We start from the raw sequence: 13,481 nt of genomic DNA, 5'->3' as shown, positions 1-13,481 counted from the left end.
TCAGATTACAGTGTGTAATCTGTATACACACACACACACACACACACACACACACACACACACACACACACATTGTTCCGGTTTGCTAATGCTGCCATTATGCAAAATACCAGAAATGGATTGACTTTTATAAAGGGGGTTTATTTGGTTACACAGTTAAGTCTTAAGGCCATAAAGTGTCCAAGGTAAGGCATCAATAATAGGGTACCTTCACTGGAGAAAGGACATTGGCATCAGGAAAACCTCTGTTAGCTGGGAAGGCACAGGGCTGGCATCTGCTTGCTCCAAGGTTGTGTTTCAAAATGGCATTCCCCAAAATGTCAGTGCAAGCTTTCAATGGACATCTTCAATATGTCTGGCTCAGCTGCAGCTAGCATCTGGGTCTGCATGGCTCTTTTTAAAGTACTCCAGTGATTTAATTAAGACCCACCCTGAATGGGCAGGGCCACACCTCCATGGAAATAATCCCATCAACAGATCATACCTTAATCAAAGGTGTTACTAGTCACATCTCCATGGAAACAATCAAAATGTTCCAACACAATCAACACTAATACATCTGTCCCTATAAGATTGTATCAAAGAACATGGCATTTTGGGGGACATAATATATCAAAACCAACACACATATATAAAATCTTTCTCCCTTCTTTACAGATTAAATGAGTTAGACATAAGTGGTTAAGTAATACCCATTTCTTCATTTATTATTTTTGAGTGCTTACTATATGCTAACCTCTGCATTAATTTCTAAGGATAGAGCAGTGAGAAATACAGCACAATCCCTTGTCACTTGCCAATAAGTGGCAAAGCCACAATTTAAAGCCATTTGCTCTGATTCTGGAGAATAGTTACTTATAACTGTGCCAGGCAACTATTCCACTGGTTTCTGCTGATCTGATTCTGTAATTGTGTAAAATGATAATTTATTTGTTATTCACCCAACAGAGTTTCCTAAATGTATAAATATTTTAGAAAATTTTGCAAATGATAGTAGAACAGGACATGTAGCAATTTTGCAACCATTAAGCCTGGTAAAAGATTCTCATGAAATGTGGAATGAAGTATGTTCAAAAGAAAAAATATGATACAAAGCAATGAAGAAGAGGATTTTAGAGTAGCTTAGTGCTAGACATCTAACAAGTGATCATATAGTCAGGTTTCTGAGTTTAAGGCTCAACTTGAGTAAGGAAAGGCCCATGAGACTTTCCATTCTATGATTTTCCCATTTTAAATTTCTTATTTTTATTCAATTTTAAGTTGACTAGATATTACATTCAATATTTTTTTAGTAAATTATTATATGGGAGGTATACCTTCTGAACTATTGTATATTAATGTTTTAGTTGCCATCATATATGAACAGTAACTTAATGCTAAGATGATATGAGATTTATTTATTTTTGAATACTCTGAGAATATTGCCTTCTTGAATTGAATGTTACATAGGGACATGTTATTGTCAATCTGATTTTTAGACCTGAGTAGATCATAATCTCTTTTATTTAATGATTTCACTACCTGTATACATTTAGAGTTTTTCTTTATCTGTATCATTCCCAGATTTTGCTAGTGTTCTGGTTTGCTAGAGCTGCCATTATGCAAAATATCAGAAATGGGTTGGTTTTATAAAGGGTATTTATTAGACTACAATTTTACAGTTCTAAGACCATAAAAGTGTCCCAACTAAGGCATCAACAAGAGGATACCTTCAATGAAGGAAGGCCAGTGGTGTCTGGAACACCTCTGTAAGCTTGGAAGGCAGGTGGCTGGTATCTGCTGGTGCTTTGCTCCCCAATTCTGGTTTCAAAATAGCTTTCTCCAGAATGTCTCTGGGCTTCTGTCTTTGGTCCTCTCTCTCAGCTCCTGTGTGTCCTTGTTTCTTTCTCCCAGGATTTTTCTCTCTAAGCATCTGGGGTTCCTCTTTTAGAATCTCTGGTGCAAACTCTGGGCTTCATCTCTTAGCTTAGCATCTCCAATCATCCTTCTGTCTGCATCTCCAAGCATCTCTAAGCATCAGCTTCTGTGTCAGCTCTTAGCTCTCTTAAATAGTCCAGTGAACTCATCAAGCCCTACCCTGAATGGGTGGGGTCCACACCACCACGGAAAAAATTCAATCAGTGTTCTCACCCACAATTGAGTGGGTCACATTTCCTTGGAAACAACCTAATCCAAATATCCCAAAAGATTGGATTAAAAGAACATGTCTTTTGTGGGGGGACATAATATAACCAAACTGGCACAGCTAGTTTTTCTTTTTGTGACTGTAGACTGGAAGGCATGGGTTACACTGGAGAGAAGGAATACCAAAATGAAAACATGAGGAAAAGTTTAATATTGTATACTAGATGCTGAATTATCAAAATTATCTTCTCCCATTTTATACTCCAGGCAAGAATTTGGTGTGCCTTCTTGAAGAATCTGACCAGTACAAGAAGAAAAACCTAATAATAATGAAAAGACAGTTTCCCAATTCAATGCACAGCTAGACTGTCCCAAAGTGAAGTTAACAGTTCACCATTTCTATCCTCATATTCAGAGTTTCCAATCATATATTGTTCACGAAAACAGATAAGTAGGTGGTAATTTCTGGCTATAGCAGCAAAAGTAGGATGATGTGAAGATTTGGGGTCCTCTCTTCAAAGGTAAAGTATGGAATGATCAAAATTGTCCAAAACAACCAATTCAAGGCTCTGGAAAATGTATCAAAGACAAACAAAAAACTTGAGATGAATTTATTCATGAAGAATATCTAGAATTTTGGGTAAGAAGACTTTCTTGCCTGAGGCTGCTAACATCCTTCAAGCTCAATCAGAATGAAAGTTTACCAGAGTAGGTTTGGCCATGAAAACCAGCAGCTTCCATGCCATAGAGTGTGGACCAGATTTGGGACAGACTGCAAAAATTCAGGCCTGGTAGCAGCCTCAAATAGTTAGCAAACACAGTAGGAAATGAATGTGGAAAACACACAGCTCTGCTATTCTGAAGTGGTTCTCTTTGGTTGGACATGCAGTGGGCCAGCCAAAAATTTAACAAAGGTCCTGGAGACAGAGCCACAGAAAGGCAAGATAAGCTCTCTAAATATTTCTACCTAACTGGGAAACCATGTGCATTTACAGGAAAGATCTGCAAGAGCCTAGAGGAAAGTAAAAGCTAGAGGAAAGAACTTGCTGGACTTTGAATGCACTCCCTGTACCTCACACAAATCCATCAGCAAAGAATGTAAAGTTTGCAAAATTTATGTATCTGAACAAAACCCCTGCTCAAATTAATCATTGACCACTATGCTATCCAGACCTACAGGAGACTCCTAAAAAAACAAGGCTAGAAAATAAAAATAAGACTTAACAAAACCAAGCAGAGTCATCAGTGGCTACCTACATTAAAGAAAATATATTCAGCTGCTAAGTCTCAGGGGAAAATGTCAGCATCAGTTATTGCTAAAATATAGACTATATACCTAAATGTCCAGTTTACAACCAAAAAATGAGACATATGAAGAAACATGAAAGTATGACTCATAATCAGCATAAAATGAAATCAGTAGAAACTGACATGAAATTTCTAACATGAGCTAACTGGAAAATATTTGACTCAACTAGTATAAATATGTTCAAGTAATTGAATAAGGTATGCCTAGGACTTTAAAAATAAAGATGGCAATGACTTAACAAGCAAGGAACCTCAGTACATTAACAGAGAATGAAATGGGTTATTGAAAATTACAATAGCCAAAATGAAAAATTCAAATGATGAGCACAACCATAGATTTGAGATCTCAAATAATAAGGAAGTGATCAATAAAGAAGACAGAACTTCTGGTTTTAGTTTTGGCATGAAAAGGGCTTGGCAATCATCACTCCAATCTTACAAGAAGAAAAAGCTGAACAACAAACATATTAATGACTTTTCTTGGACTCCTCACAGAGCTGATGTTGCAGGGCAAGTAGTCACTCCAAAAAGCTGGAGGGACAGGCAAATCCACAGAATGGTGAGCTAATATCTACTTGTCTGGAACAGGAACCACTGCAGTGGTAAACTGGTAGAAACAATATATTAGATAAATTTCTGAAAGCTGAGCATGGGCTAGCATGAGAGTGAGAAACTCCTGGGGCTTTGAAGTATTGGGGAACTTGCAATTTCATAGGTTTTACCTCTAGGAAACACAGAGGTATTAACAATAAACAGCATGTAAAGATCTCCTTGTGGCTCTGGCAATGGAAGAGAAGAATAAAGTTTGTGAAATACTCCAAAGCATTCCCCATAACAAGGGTCTATTCTTCCAGGGAAAATATTTAAACAGAGACTTATCCCAACTTGTGGGAGAGGATTAATCTGATTCCAGTCCTCTGTAGCCTTTGAGTTTCACCAGTTGGGAGGGGGATACTATACTGTGGCAGAAACACTTGAAAAGTTCACAGGCCAGGGACATAGGCCCACTAAACAGCTGAGATTTAATCAAGGATTATACAACACCCAAGCACCCCACATACCTTACCACCAAACCAACAGGACTGTAGTATAGTAACAGTGGATTACAGCAAAAAGAGCTCCAAAACATCTACCCTCTCTGAGGAGGAGTATTTGGGAGCTTAATGTCAAGAGGAGAGACACAAAGATCCTAAAAGAATTGGAATTCTCTGGAACATACACTTACAGCACAATTAAACAAGGCCTAGCTCCTAGCCAAAACAGCATAAATCCTCATTCTCTTACCATAACCAATATATCTGGTTCTCAACAAGAATTATAAGATATGCCAAAAGGCAAAAAAGTACAGTCTGAAAAGACAAAGCAAACATTAGAACGTGATTCATTTGTCACAGTTGTTGGAACTATGAGAGCAGGAATTTAAAAAGTCTATGGTAAATATGCTAAATAGTTCTAATAGAGAAAAGTAGACAGTGTGCAAGAACAGAGGTGTAATGTAAATGTAAGCAGAGCTGTAATGTAATGTAAATTTCCAGAGATGGAAATTTTAGGAAAGAATTAAAAGGAAATGTTAGAAATCAAAAACACCAACATATTGCTTTTGATTTGTTCATCAGGAGCCTGGACACAGCTGAAGATAGAGTCTGTGAGCTTGAAGATAGGTCAACAGAAACTTCTCCAATGGAAATACCAAAGTGGGAGAAAAAGAGTGAGAAAGAATAGAAGGGGGGAATAAAAAAGAAAAGAAAATCCAAAACCGTGGAATTCTTTTAAAAGTATTAACATACATGTACTGGAAATACAGAAAAGAATATAGAGAATAGAGAAATAAAAATATTTGAGGTAACAATGACCAAGAACTTTACAATTAATGACACATACGAAACCACAGGTCAAGGAATCTCAGAAAACACCAAGCAGGAAAAACACCAAGGTCTATACATCAAGGCATATCATATTCAAACTAGAAAATAAAAGACAAAGAAAAAAACCTTGAAAGAAAACAGAGGGGAAAAAATACTTCTTATGGAGGGCAAATGATAAGAATTATAGCATATTTCCCATCACAAACTATGCTAACAAGAAGAGGGTTAAGTATCTAGTGAAATTACCCTGCAAAAGGACAAATAAAGACTTTCTCAAACAAACAAAAATGGAGGGAATTTATTTTCAGTAGACCTGTTCTGTAAGAAATGTTGAAACAAGTTATTTGATTGAGAAGAAAAATGATACAGGACAGAAACCCAGATCTACCCAAAGAAAGAAAGATTGTCAAAAAAGAAAAAAAAAACTGAAAGTAAAGTGAAATTTTTAATTTCTTCTTAAAAAATCTATACAATAACTTTTTTCTATTACACACAATTATTAATTTATTATAAAAACCTGTATACACAATTAAATACTTGATCAAAGTTTTAAAAAATATATTCAGAATGAAATGTGTAGAAAGAGACATTTCAAAGTCATAGAAGTTACTACTGTTACAATATTTAATCATTTTTACAATAGGTTTGCTGGTATATTTCAATGAATTTCTTTCTTAGAATCATCACAATTCTTGCTGAATTTCACTTAGAGCAAAAGAGAGTTGTTTAATTTTTTCCTCCATTGACTTTTTGTTCTTGCATGTTTCCTCCAGAAGCTCACGCATTTCTTCTTCGACTTGATAAACCTTTTCATTTGCAGAATCAATATACTTCTGCTTTTCATTTGCCAGTTGTACTATTTCAGCTTGACGAGCTTCAACAATTGCATCAACTTGTTTTTTAAAGGCATCATCCATACTATGAAGTTTTTCTAGTGCATCCTTTTGTAGTACAATACTTTTGTCTCTTTTCTCTTTAAGTTTCCTTTCCTTGTTTTCAAATTTTTCTTTCACTTCTTTTACTTGTATTTCTGGATGACGCAGAAGTTCTCCTTTATCATGCCACTTCTGGTTAAGTATACTATAAGCTTTTCTAATTTCCTCAAGTTTTATTTCCTTTTCTTTCAACTGTTGTTTTAGTTGTTCTTTTCTTTCATTGTGTTTTTCCAATTTCTCCATTATAACATCCAGTTGTGACGATTTTTCCTCAAGTTGTTCTTGAGTACATTTTTGTATCTCAGTGATCTGCTCTTGTAATGTTTTAATGTGTTCATCTCTTTCCTGTACACAAATTTTTAATTTTCTAATGGTTTCAGTTTGGTCTTCTATGATTTTGTTCTTAATTCTTAATGCATCATTATCACGTTCATTTGCCTTTTGCAGAGATTCATTCTCTCTACATAAATTTTCAGTTTTTGCTTCTAATTTTCCACGATTTTGGGATAGAGATTCTCCCTGCTGTGCCAGCTCTTCTCCCCATACTTTTCTTTCTGTCCTTAAACCATGAATTAGCGATTCCTTGGCTGCTAGCTCAGAAATAAGCTGGACTTTTTCATGCTTGAGAAGTTCTATTTGAATACTCTTCTCCTTGTCATCTTCAATCAAAACTTCAAGGGTGGTGATTTGATTCTGTAAATTTGCTGCTGTTTCATGTTTCAGTTTGGAAACTTCTGCAAGTTTTATTTTTTGTTCCTTCACCATACATGTCAGATCTCTAATTAAAGAGGAAGACTCATTTTCTTTTCGTTGAGCCCAAACAAGAGCATGTTTGCTCTTTGCTAACTCTGCTGCAACATTTTCAAAACCATCTTTAACATCTTTAAATCTTCTGGCTTCAACTGTTAAAACAACCCGGAATTCATCTTCTAAATTCATATACTGCTGGTTTAATATGTCAATTTTTTCCTGGTATTCTTTTATATCTTGCTCATGTTTTCTCTTTTCTTTGGCTATTCCTTTAGCTAAGGCATTCTGGAACTCAGCATCATTAAAAAGTTCCCTTGTTTCAAGTTCTTTCCTGTGTCCTTCTTCTTTCAGTGCAAAAAGTTCATGAAGTTGTTTTACTTTTTCCTTTTCTTGATGAAGAGATGTTCTAAGTAAATTTATTTCTTTATCAGCAGCTGAAGCTTTGAGCCCCACCTCTTGAATAAGTCTCATCTGTGCTGCCTGTTGCTTTGCTTTTTGCCTTTCCATTTTTTCTAATGCTTTTTCCATGGTTCTTAGGGCTTTAAGATGATCCTCTTGTTGATCTCTTGCTTTAATTAATTCAACAGTTAGTTTTTTAATTTCATTTTGAAGTTTGTGAACCATAAATTCGAGTTGCATTTTGGAATTTCTTTCTTTAAAAATAATTTCCTTTAGCCTATCTGTGGTAAGTAGAGCCAGGCTATGAATATCTTTTTTCTCTTTTGCATGGTTATGCAGTTCATCAATATAATCAATAAGTTTCTTTTCAGCTTGTTCAGCTTTCCATCTCTTCTCTCTTTCTTGATCTAGCTGTTCAACAAGGGACCGGTAAGTGGTGTCTTCTGAGCTACATGGGTCTACTTTCATTACTTCAGTCTTCTGTTCATCTGATTCTTCTAATGTATTAGAGTTAGCAAAACACGATCTTACATATAAATCTCTAAGGTAAGGCTGTTTCATTTTACGATTACAACTTATGAAAGAGCTGTTTTTACTGCAGTGCTTAGAAGTCTGAGTAGTTCTGGAGTAATACGGGATTTTTGATCTTTGAGGAATTTTTCTATTGCTTCCTCTTCTGTTTCCAAAGTCACTTTCAGAAGTCACTTTGGTGTCTCCTTTTGGTCTGATGTCTCTTTCAGGAACATTATCTAATAAACAATTAGAGGTTTCACTGAGAAGCTGTAAAATTTGATAATCTGATTTCTGAAGTTGCATATCATCCTGAAAATCACTGTTATGATTAATTTTCTCTGGCTCAGAAGATGGACACACAGATACAAAGGATGTCAAAGCAGCTGGTGTGCTTTCAAATTGATCCAAGGGTGTTAACTGATCAATGTTCGGTGTTACTGCTGGTGTACTACCAATGATCTCATCTTCACTTATGTTTTGGGGAGAATCAGAAGAGACTAAATTATCCAAAAGACCTTCTAAGCACTGTAGGTGTGATGAATTTATTTCGGACAAATTTACTGTTTCACCAAATATGTTCTTACAATCCAGAATTCTAAGCTGTGGCAAAGTCTGGAGAATAATCACTCTGTACCCTGGGAAATGACAAACAGGATTATTCTCTCCGTTTTTATCCAAAATAAGATTAGTCAAGAAGTGCAATCCTACCATACACTGAAGTAAGTGATGGATACTATCTATACAATTACTATGTAGGTCAATATATCTTAATTTATGCTTCAGCCCATGAAGGAGCATAAAACCACTAAGATCATTTATGTGGTTGTAAGATAAATTCAGTCTAGTCGGATTAGTTAGTGCTTCAAGTCCTTCTACTCTTGTGATCAAATTGCAGGACAAATTTAAAGTGCATAGTTTTGTTAGTGTAGTTAGCCCTTCAATTTTAATTATTTGATTAGATGACAGATCTAAATGTTGTAAATTCCAAACATGATCAATGGCTTTAATCTCGGTGATATTATTGCAGTGAAGATTGATGGTATGAATGGCTGAATCTAAAGATAACTCTGAGATGCTTCGCAAGCCTTTGTCCATGAAGCACAGGTCCCCGCAATTGCTGTCGCCGTCGCCGTCCTCATTTTCAACTTCTGCCGCCACTGCGGCCTCCATGGCACCAGCGACGGGGAGGGGGGTTTCAACCGGCGACCACCTCTGGGTCCGACAGCCGGGAACACGCCTTCCGGGTGCACGGAACCCCGGCCCAAGGGGGCGGGGCGAGGGCCCTGTCTCCAGCCGACCGCCAGTCACTTTCCCGCCCTTATGCAATAACTTTTAAAGTAGTAATAGTAACACAATATTGAGTAAACAAATGGATAAGGAAAATGAATGCCAAAAAAGTCATTATAGATGGGAAGAGTTGGGAATAAGCTCTTATAAGAACTTGAACTACACATGAATCAGGTTGGTCTTATTTTAAGGTGGACTAATTAGTTAAAGATGCGTATTGGGAAATTGAGGGGAACTAATTAAAATTTTTTAAATAAATATAATTGATACGTGAAATGAAATCACATAAAATGATCAATTAAAACCAGAAAATATATAGAGTGGAAAAAAGAAAAAATGAAATAAGTAGAAAAGTTATGAAAATGGTAGGCATTAACCCACCTATATCAATAATCACTTTAAATGAAAGTGTGAACATAAAAGGCAGACTTGCAACTTTAAATATACTCAGCCCCATGACCCATTTTCCTTCCAATTTCTCTCCTACTAGAATGGGAATATCTATTCTATGCCTGCTCTACCATTGTATTTTGGAAGCAGATAACTTATTTTCTAGCTTTCACAGGTCCACAGATGGAGAGGAATTTAGCCTCAGGATGAACCACACCCAAAACTGATTTTGATGATGTTTGGACTTAGATCTGTCACCAACATGGTTTAAAGTTTTGGGATGTTGAGACAAAGTGAATGTATTTTGCCTGTGGGAAGAACATGTCTTTTTGGGGTCCAAAGGGCAGATTGTGGTAGATTGAATACTGTCTCTCACAGTGACATGTTCAAATCCTAATTCCTGTCATATGTGTTTAAACCTATTCGTAAATAGGCCTTTACAGATCCTATTAAATGAGGCCAAAGTAAATGAGGGTATGCTTTAATATGGTAGACTTGAGTCCTTAAAATCAAAGGAAATTTGGACATGGAAGTACAAGTCATGGTAGCAGACAAAAAGAGACAGATATGATGGAGGCAGAGATTGATTGCAAGCAAGCTGCCCCACCACCATTATGCTACCAACTTCAGAGAAGGCTGGCCTACTGATACTTAAAGTTCAGACATTTTAACTATGAATCAGTAAATTCTTGTTGTTTAAGCCACAAAACCATAAAATTGTATTATAAATATATACGAAAGAAACTCACTAAAGGGCTTGGAGTAAAACGTTGCTAGAATAACTTTGGAAACATGCAGAGTCATAAAACTAAAGGCAAAAGAAATTCTACATAAGCACATACTCTAGTTGATAAAGTAGTTTCCCGTGAGTGTGTGGATTAGCAATTGCAATATCACTGTATGTGTATACTAGAAATGAGCAATCAAGTAAGTGGATGGCAATTGATAGGAGCCATGTTTCTCACTGTTGGCTTGGGCAGTTACAAATAAGTAGTAGGAGGAGGCTAGAAGGATCCCTGTGGTAATGTATTAAGCAGGAGTCATCTTTGTGAACTCCTGGTTATCTTACTATAGATATAGATGGTATGCCATAGAAATATTTATAGATTTACCTATGTGCATGGGTTACTATATACACATATATTTCCTTGATCTGTCAGCTGAAAGGGGCTAGAAACAATGATACTCCAGTAGCAACGAGTACACCCAGTTCTTAAATGTTGTTTTCTAATACTATTATCTAATAAAAGAATTCAAGGATTGTTAGAAAAAGTATTGATTACTGGCCTGGGCCAGGAATTTTAGAAGATGAGCCTGAAGCACCTTGTAGTCTCCAAAAGTAAGAACGTGCTAAAAAAATGCTAATTTCATTTAAAAAGAGATGATGACCAGCTCATCAAGAGTGTGTGTCAAGAAGACACAGGAGCCAACTGAAAGTTTTCACCAGCCAAACCAGAAAAAGTTTAGCAACACAATAAAGCAGTACTGGATCATAATCTAAAGTATAAAATAAATAACCATTACTCCATAGTAATATAAATAAATAATTGAATAAATAAATGAGGGGGAGAAGAGACATATCTGTGCAGGAGAATTCTGAATAACTTGTGTAGATACACCTACTTCAAGGAGATGAAGAATAACCCCTGACTCATTAAAAGTTGTCTTCACATGCTGGCTTCCTTCCAAGAAGTGCAATATGGAATGAGGACAAAAAGAGTAACGAACAGTGGAGAAAGCTGAAAATTCTTCCTCAGTCAGGTGATCAAGGATAACATCAACAGTGATGTCCTGTTGATAGTGTGCACCTTAATATAATGTGATAGGAATGACAATTTTACCTCTGATCTTCCTCCTCAAAACACATAACCCCAGTCAAGCCATGAGAAAAATATCAGTCAAATCCCAATAGCAGGACATTTTTAAAAATACCTGTACAGTACTCCTCAAAACTGTCACCAAAAACAAGGGTAGTCTAAGAAACTATCAGAAACAAGAGGAGCTTAAGGGACATAACAATTAAATGTAATATGGTAGCCTAGATGGTGTCTTGGGACAGAAAGAGGACATTAGGAAGAGACTAAGGAATTCTGAATAAAATATGGACTTTGGATAATCAATATTTGCTCATTAATTATAAAATGTACCACATTAATATAACATGTTAGTAATAGGGGAAATTGCACTATCTTCACAATTTTTCTCTAAATCTAAAACTGTTCTAAAATAAAATGTTTGTTAAAAAAACAAAGGATGAGTCATGTTGATAAGGTACATGAAAAAAATATTAAAAATGTTCCAATGGCCAAAACTGGAATGATGTAAACAAAAGATAAATAAAATTGTAAACAGTTAACAAAAATCCATGTGCGTACCAATATAAATGAGTAACAGAAAAATAGTTAAATATGAGAGAAGAGACTTCTATTCTTTATAGATAATTCATATGAATAAATTTTGAAGGAATGCAGGAAATAGAAAATTACTCAGCACAGTAATAATTGTTGCATTGTCTGGCTCTAATAATGGATACTAAAATTAGTGAGCAAATATTTGAGAGGAACCAAGATATTTGCATAATCTAATAGTATCTTCCTAAAGATATTTATTAATAACTGAGGGGAAAGTAGTAGCATTAGCTTGAGAAATCCTATCAGATGCTAATTTAAGCAAGTGATTAAAATTAACATCTATAATAAGATATATCAAAATTATATAACCCCTGATATAATGAACTTTAGGAATACTCACTTCTGTTGTATTCTTTTTTTATTAGGGAAGTTGTGCGTTTACAAAACAATCATGCATAAAATACAGGATTCCTATATAGCACCCCACTACCAACATCTTGCTTTAGTGTGGAACATTTGTTACTATTGATGCTAGCACTTTTTTAAAATTGTATTTTTTAACTGTAGTTAACTTTGCTACAATTGAAGAAAGATTATTAAAATAGTTCTATGTATTGTCGATTATTTACATTAGGTCTACTTTTTCCCATATATAACTCTATCATTACCACTTTATCAAACATGTGTTTTAACTCATGAAAGAACATTCTTATGCTTGTATTACTAACTATAGTCCATTGTCTAAAATAGGATTTACTGTGCTGTACATTCCTATATTTTAACTTTTATATTTATTCTAGTAGTATATATATTATATATATATATATTATATATATTATATATATTATATATATATATTATATATATATACATATACACACAGTTTTTAATTTATATTATATATATATATATATATATATACAGTTTTTAATTTTGAGGAGGTCCCATTCATCTCTTTCTTTCTTTTGTTGCTTGTGCTTTGTCTGTAAAGTTTAAGAAACCATCACCTACCAAAAGACCCTGAAGATGCTCCACTACATTTTCTTATAAGAGTTTTATAATCCTGACTCTTGCATTTAGGTCTTTGATCCATTTTTTAATAAACATTATTAAAAAAAGAATAATAGGGGTCCTCTTTCATTCTTTTCCATAGGGATATCCAGTTCTCCCAGCACCATTTTTTGAGGACACTATTCTTTCCCAGTTGACTTTTGCCACATCTTCCCTAAACTTTTTTGAATTGATTTAGTATTAGTTGTTTAAATTCCATTATCTCAGTTGAAGTGTTAAGTTTTTTCCTTTGCCTAGGCCATAATTTCATTTTTCTTAGTGTAGGTTGTAGTTTTCTGTTGTCTAGTCATCTGGTTTCCTTGGTTACCCCAATCAGGCTTTCCCAGACCAAAACAGGGTCAGGTCTTGGAAAGAGGCAATAGTATCCAGTTTCCTGAGGGTGTCTTAGAAGATTGATACACACTTGAGGCCTCAAGTCACTGTGCTTTTCTGCCCAGCACATGGTGTCTGTCAGTCTAGCTCCTGACTGGTATAAGGAGATGTGGCTC

General features: G+C 35.3%; 1 protein-coding gene across 1 annotated transcript; it reads right to left on the bottom strand.

The window, feature by feature from the left end:
* Positions 1–5,980: 5,980 nt before the first annotated feature.
* On the bottom strand, positions 5,981–9,109 carry LOC119528903 (leucine-rich repeat and coiled-coil domain-containing protein 1-like). The gene has a single exon (XM_037829100.1). The coding sequence runs from the start codon at positions 9,062–9,064 to the stop codon at positions 5,981–5,983; it is 3,084 nt and encodes a 1,027-aa protein (XP_037685028.1). The 5' UTR covers positions 9,065–9,109.
* Positions 9,110–13,481: the final 4,372 nt, after the last annotated feature.

This window comes from Choloepus didactylus, chromosome 3 (genome assembly GCF_015220235.1).
Source record: "Choloepus didactylus isolate mChoDid1 chromosome 3, mChoDid1.pri, whole genome shotgun sequence".
NCBI lineage: Eukaryota > Metazoa > Chordata > Mammalia > Pilosa > Megalonychidae > Choloepus > Choloepus didactylus.
This window is presented reverse-complemented; position numbering and strand designations above follow the sequence as displayed.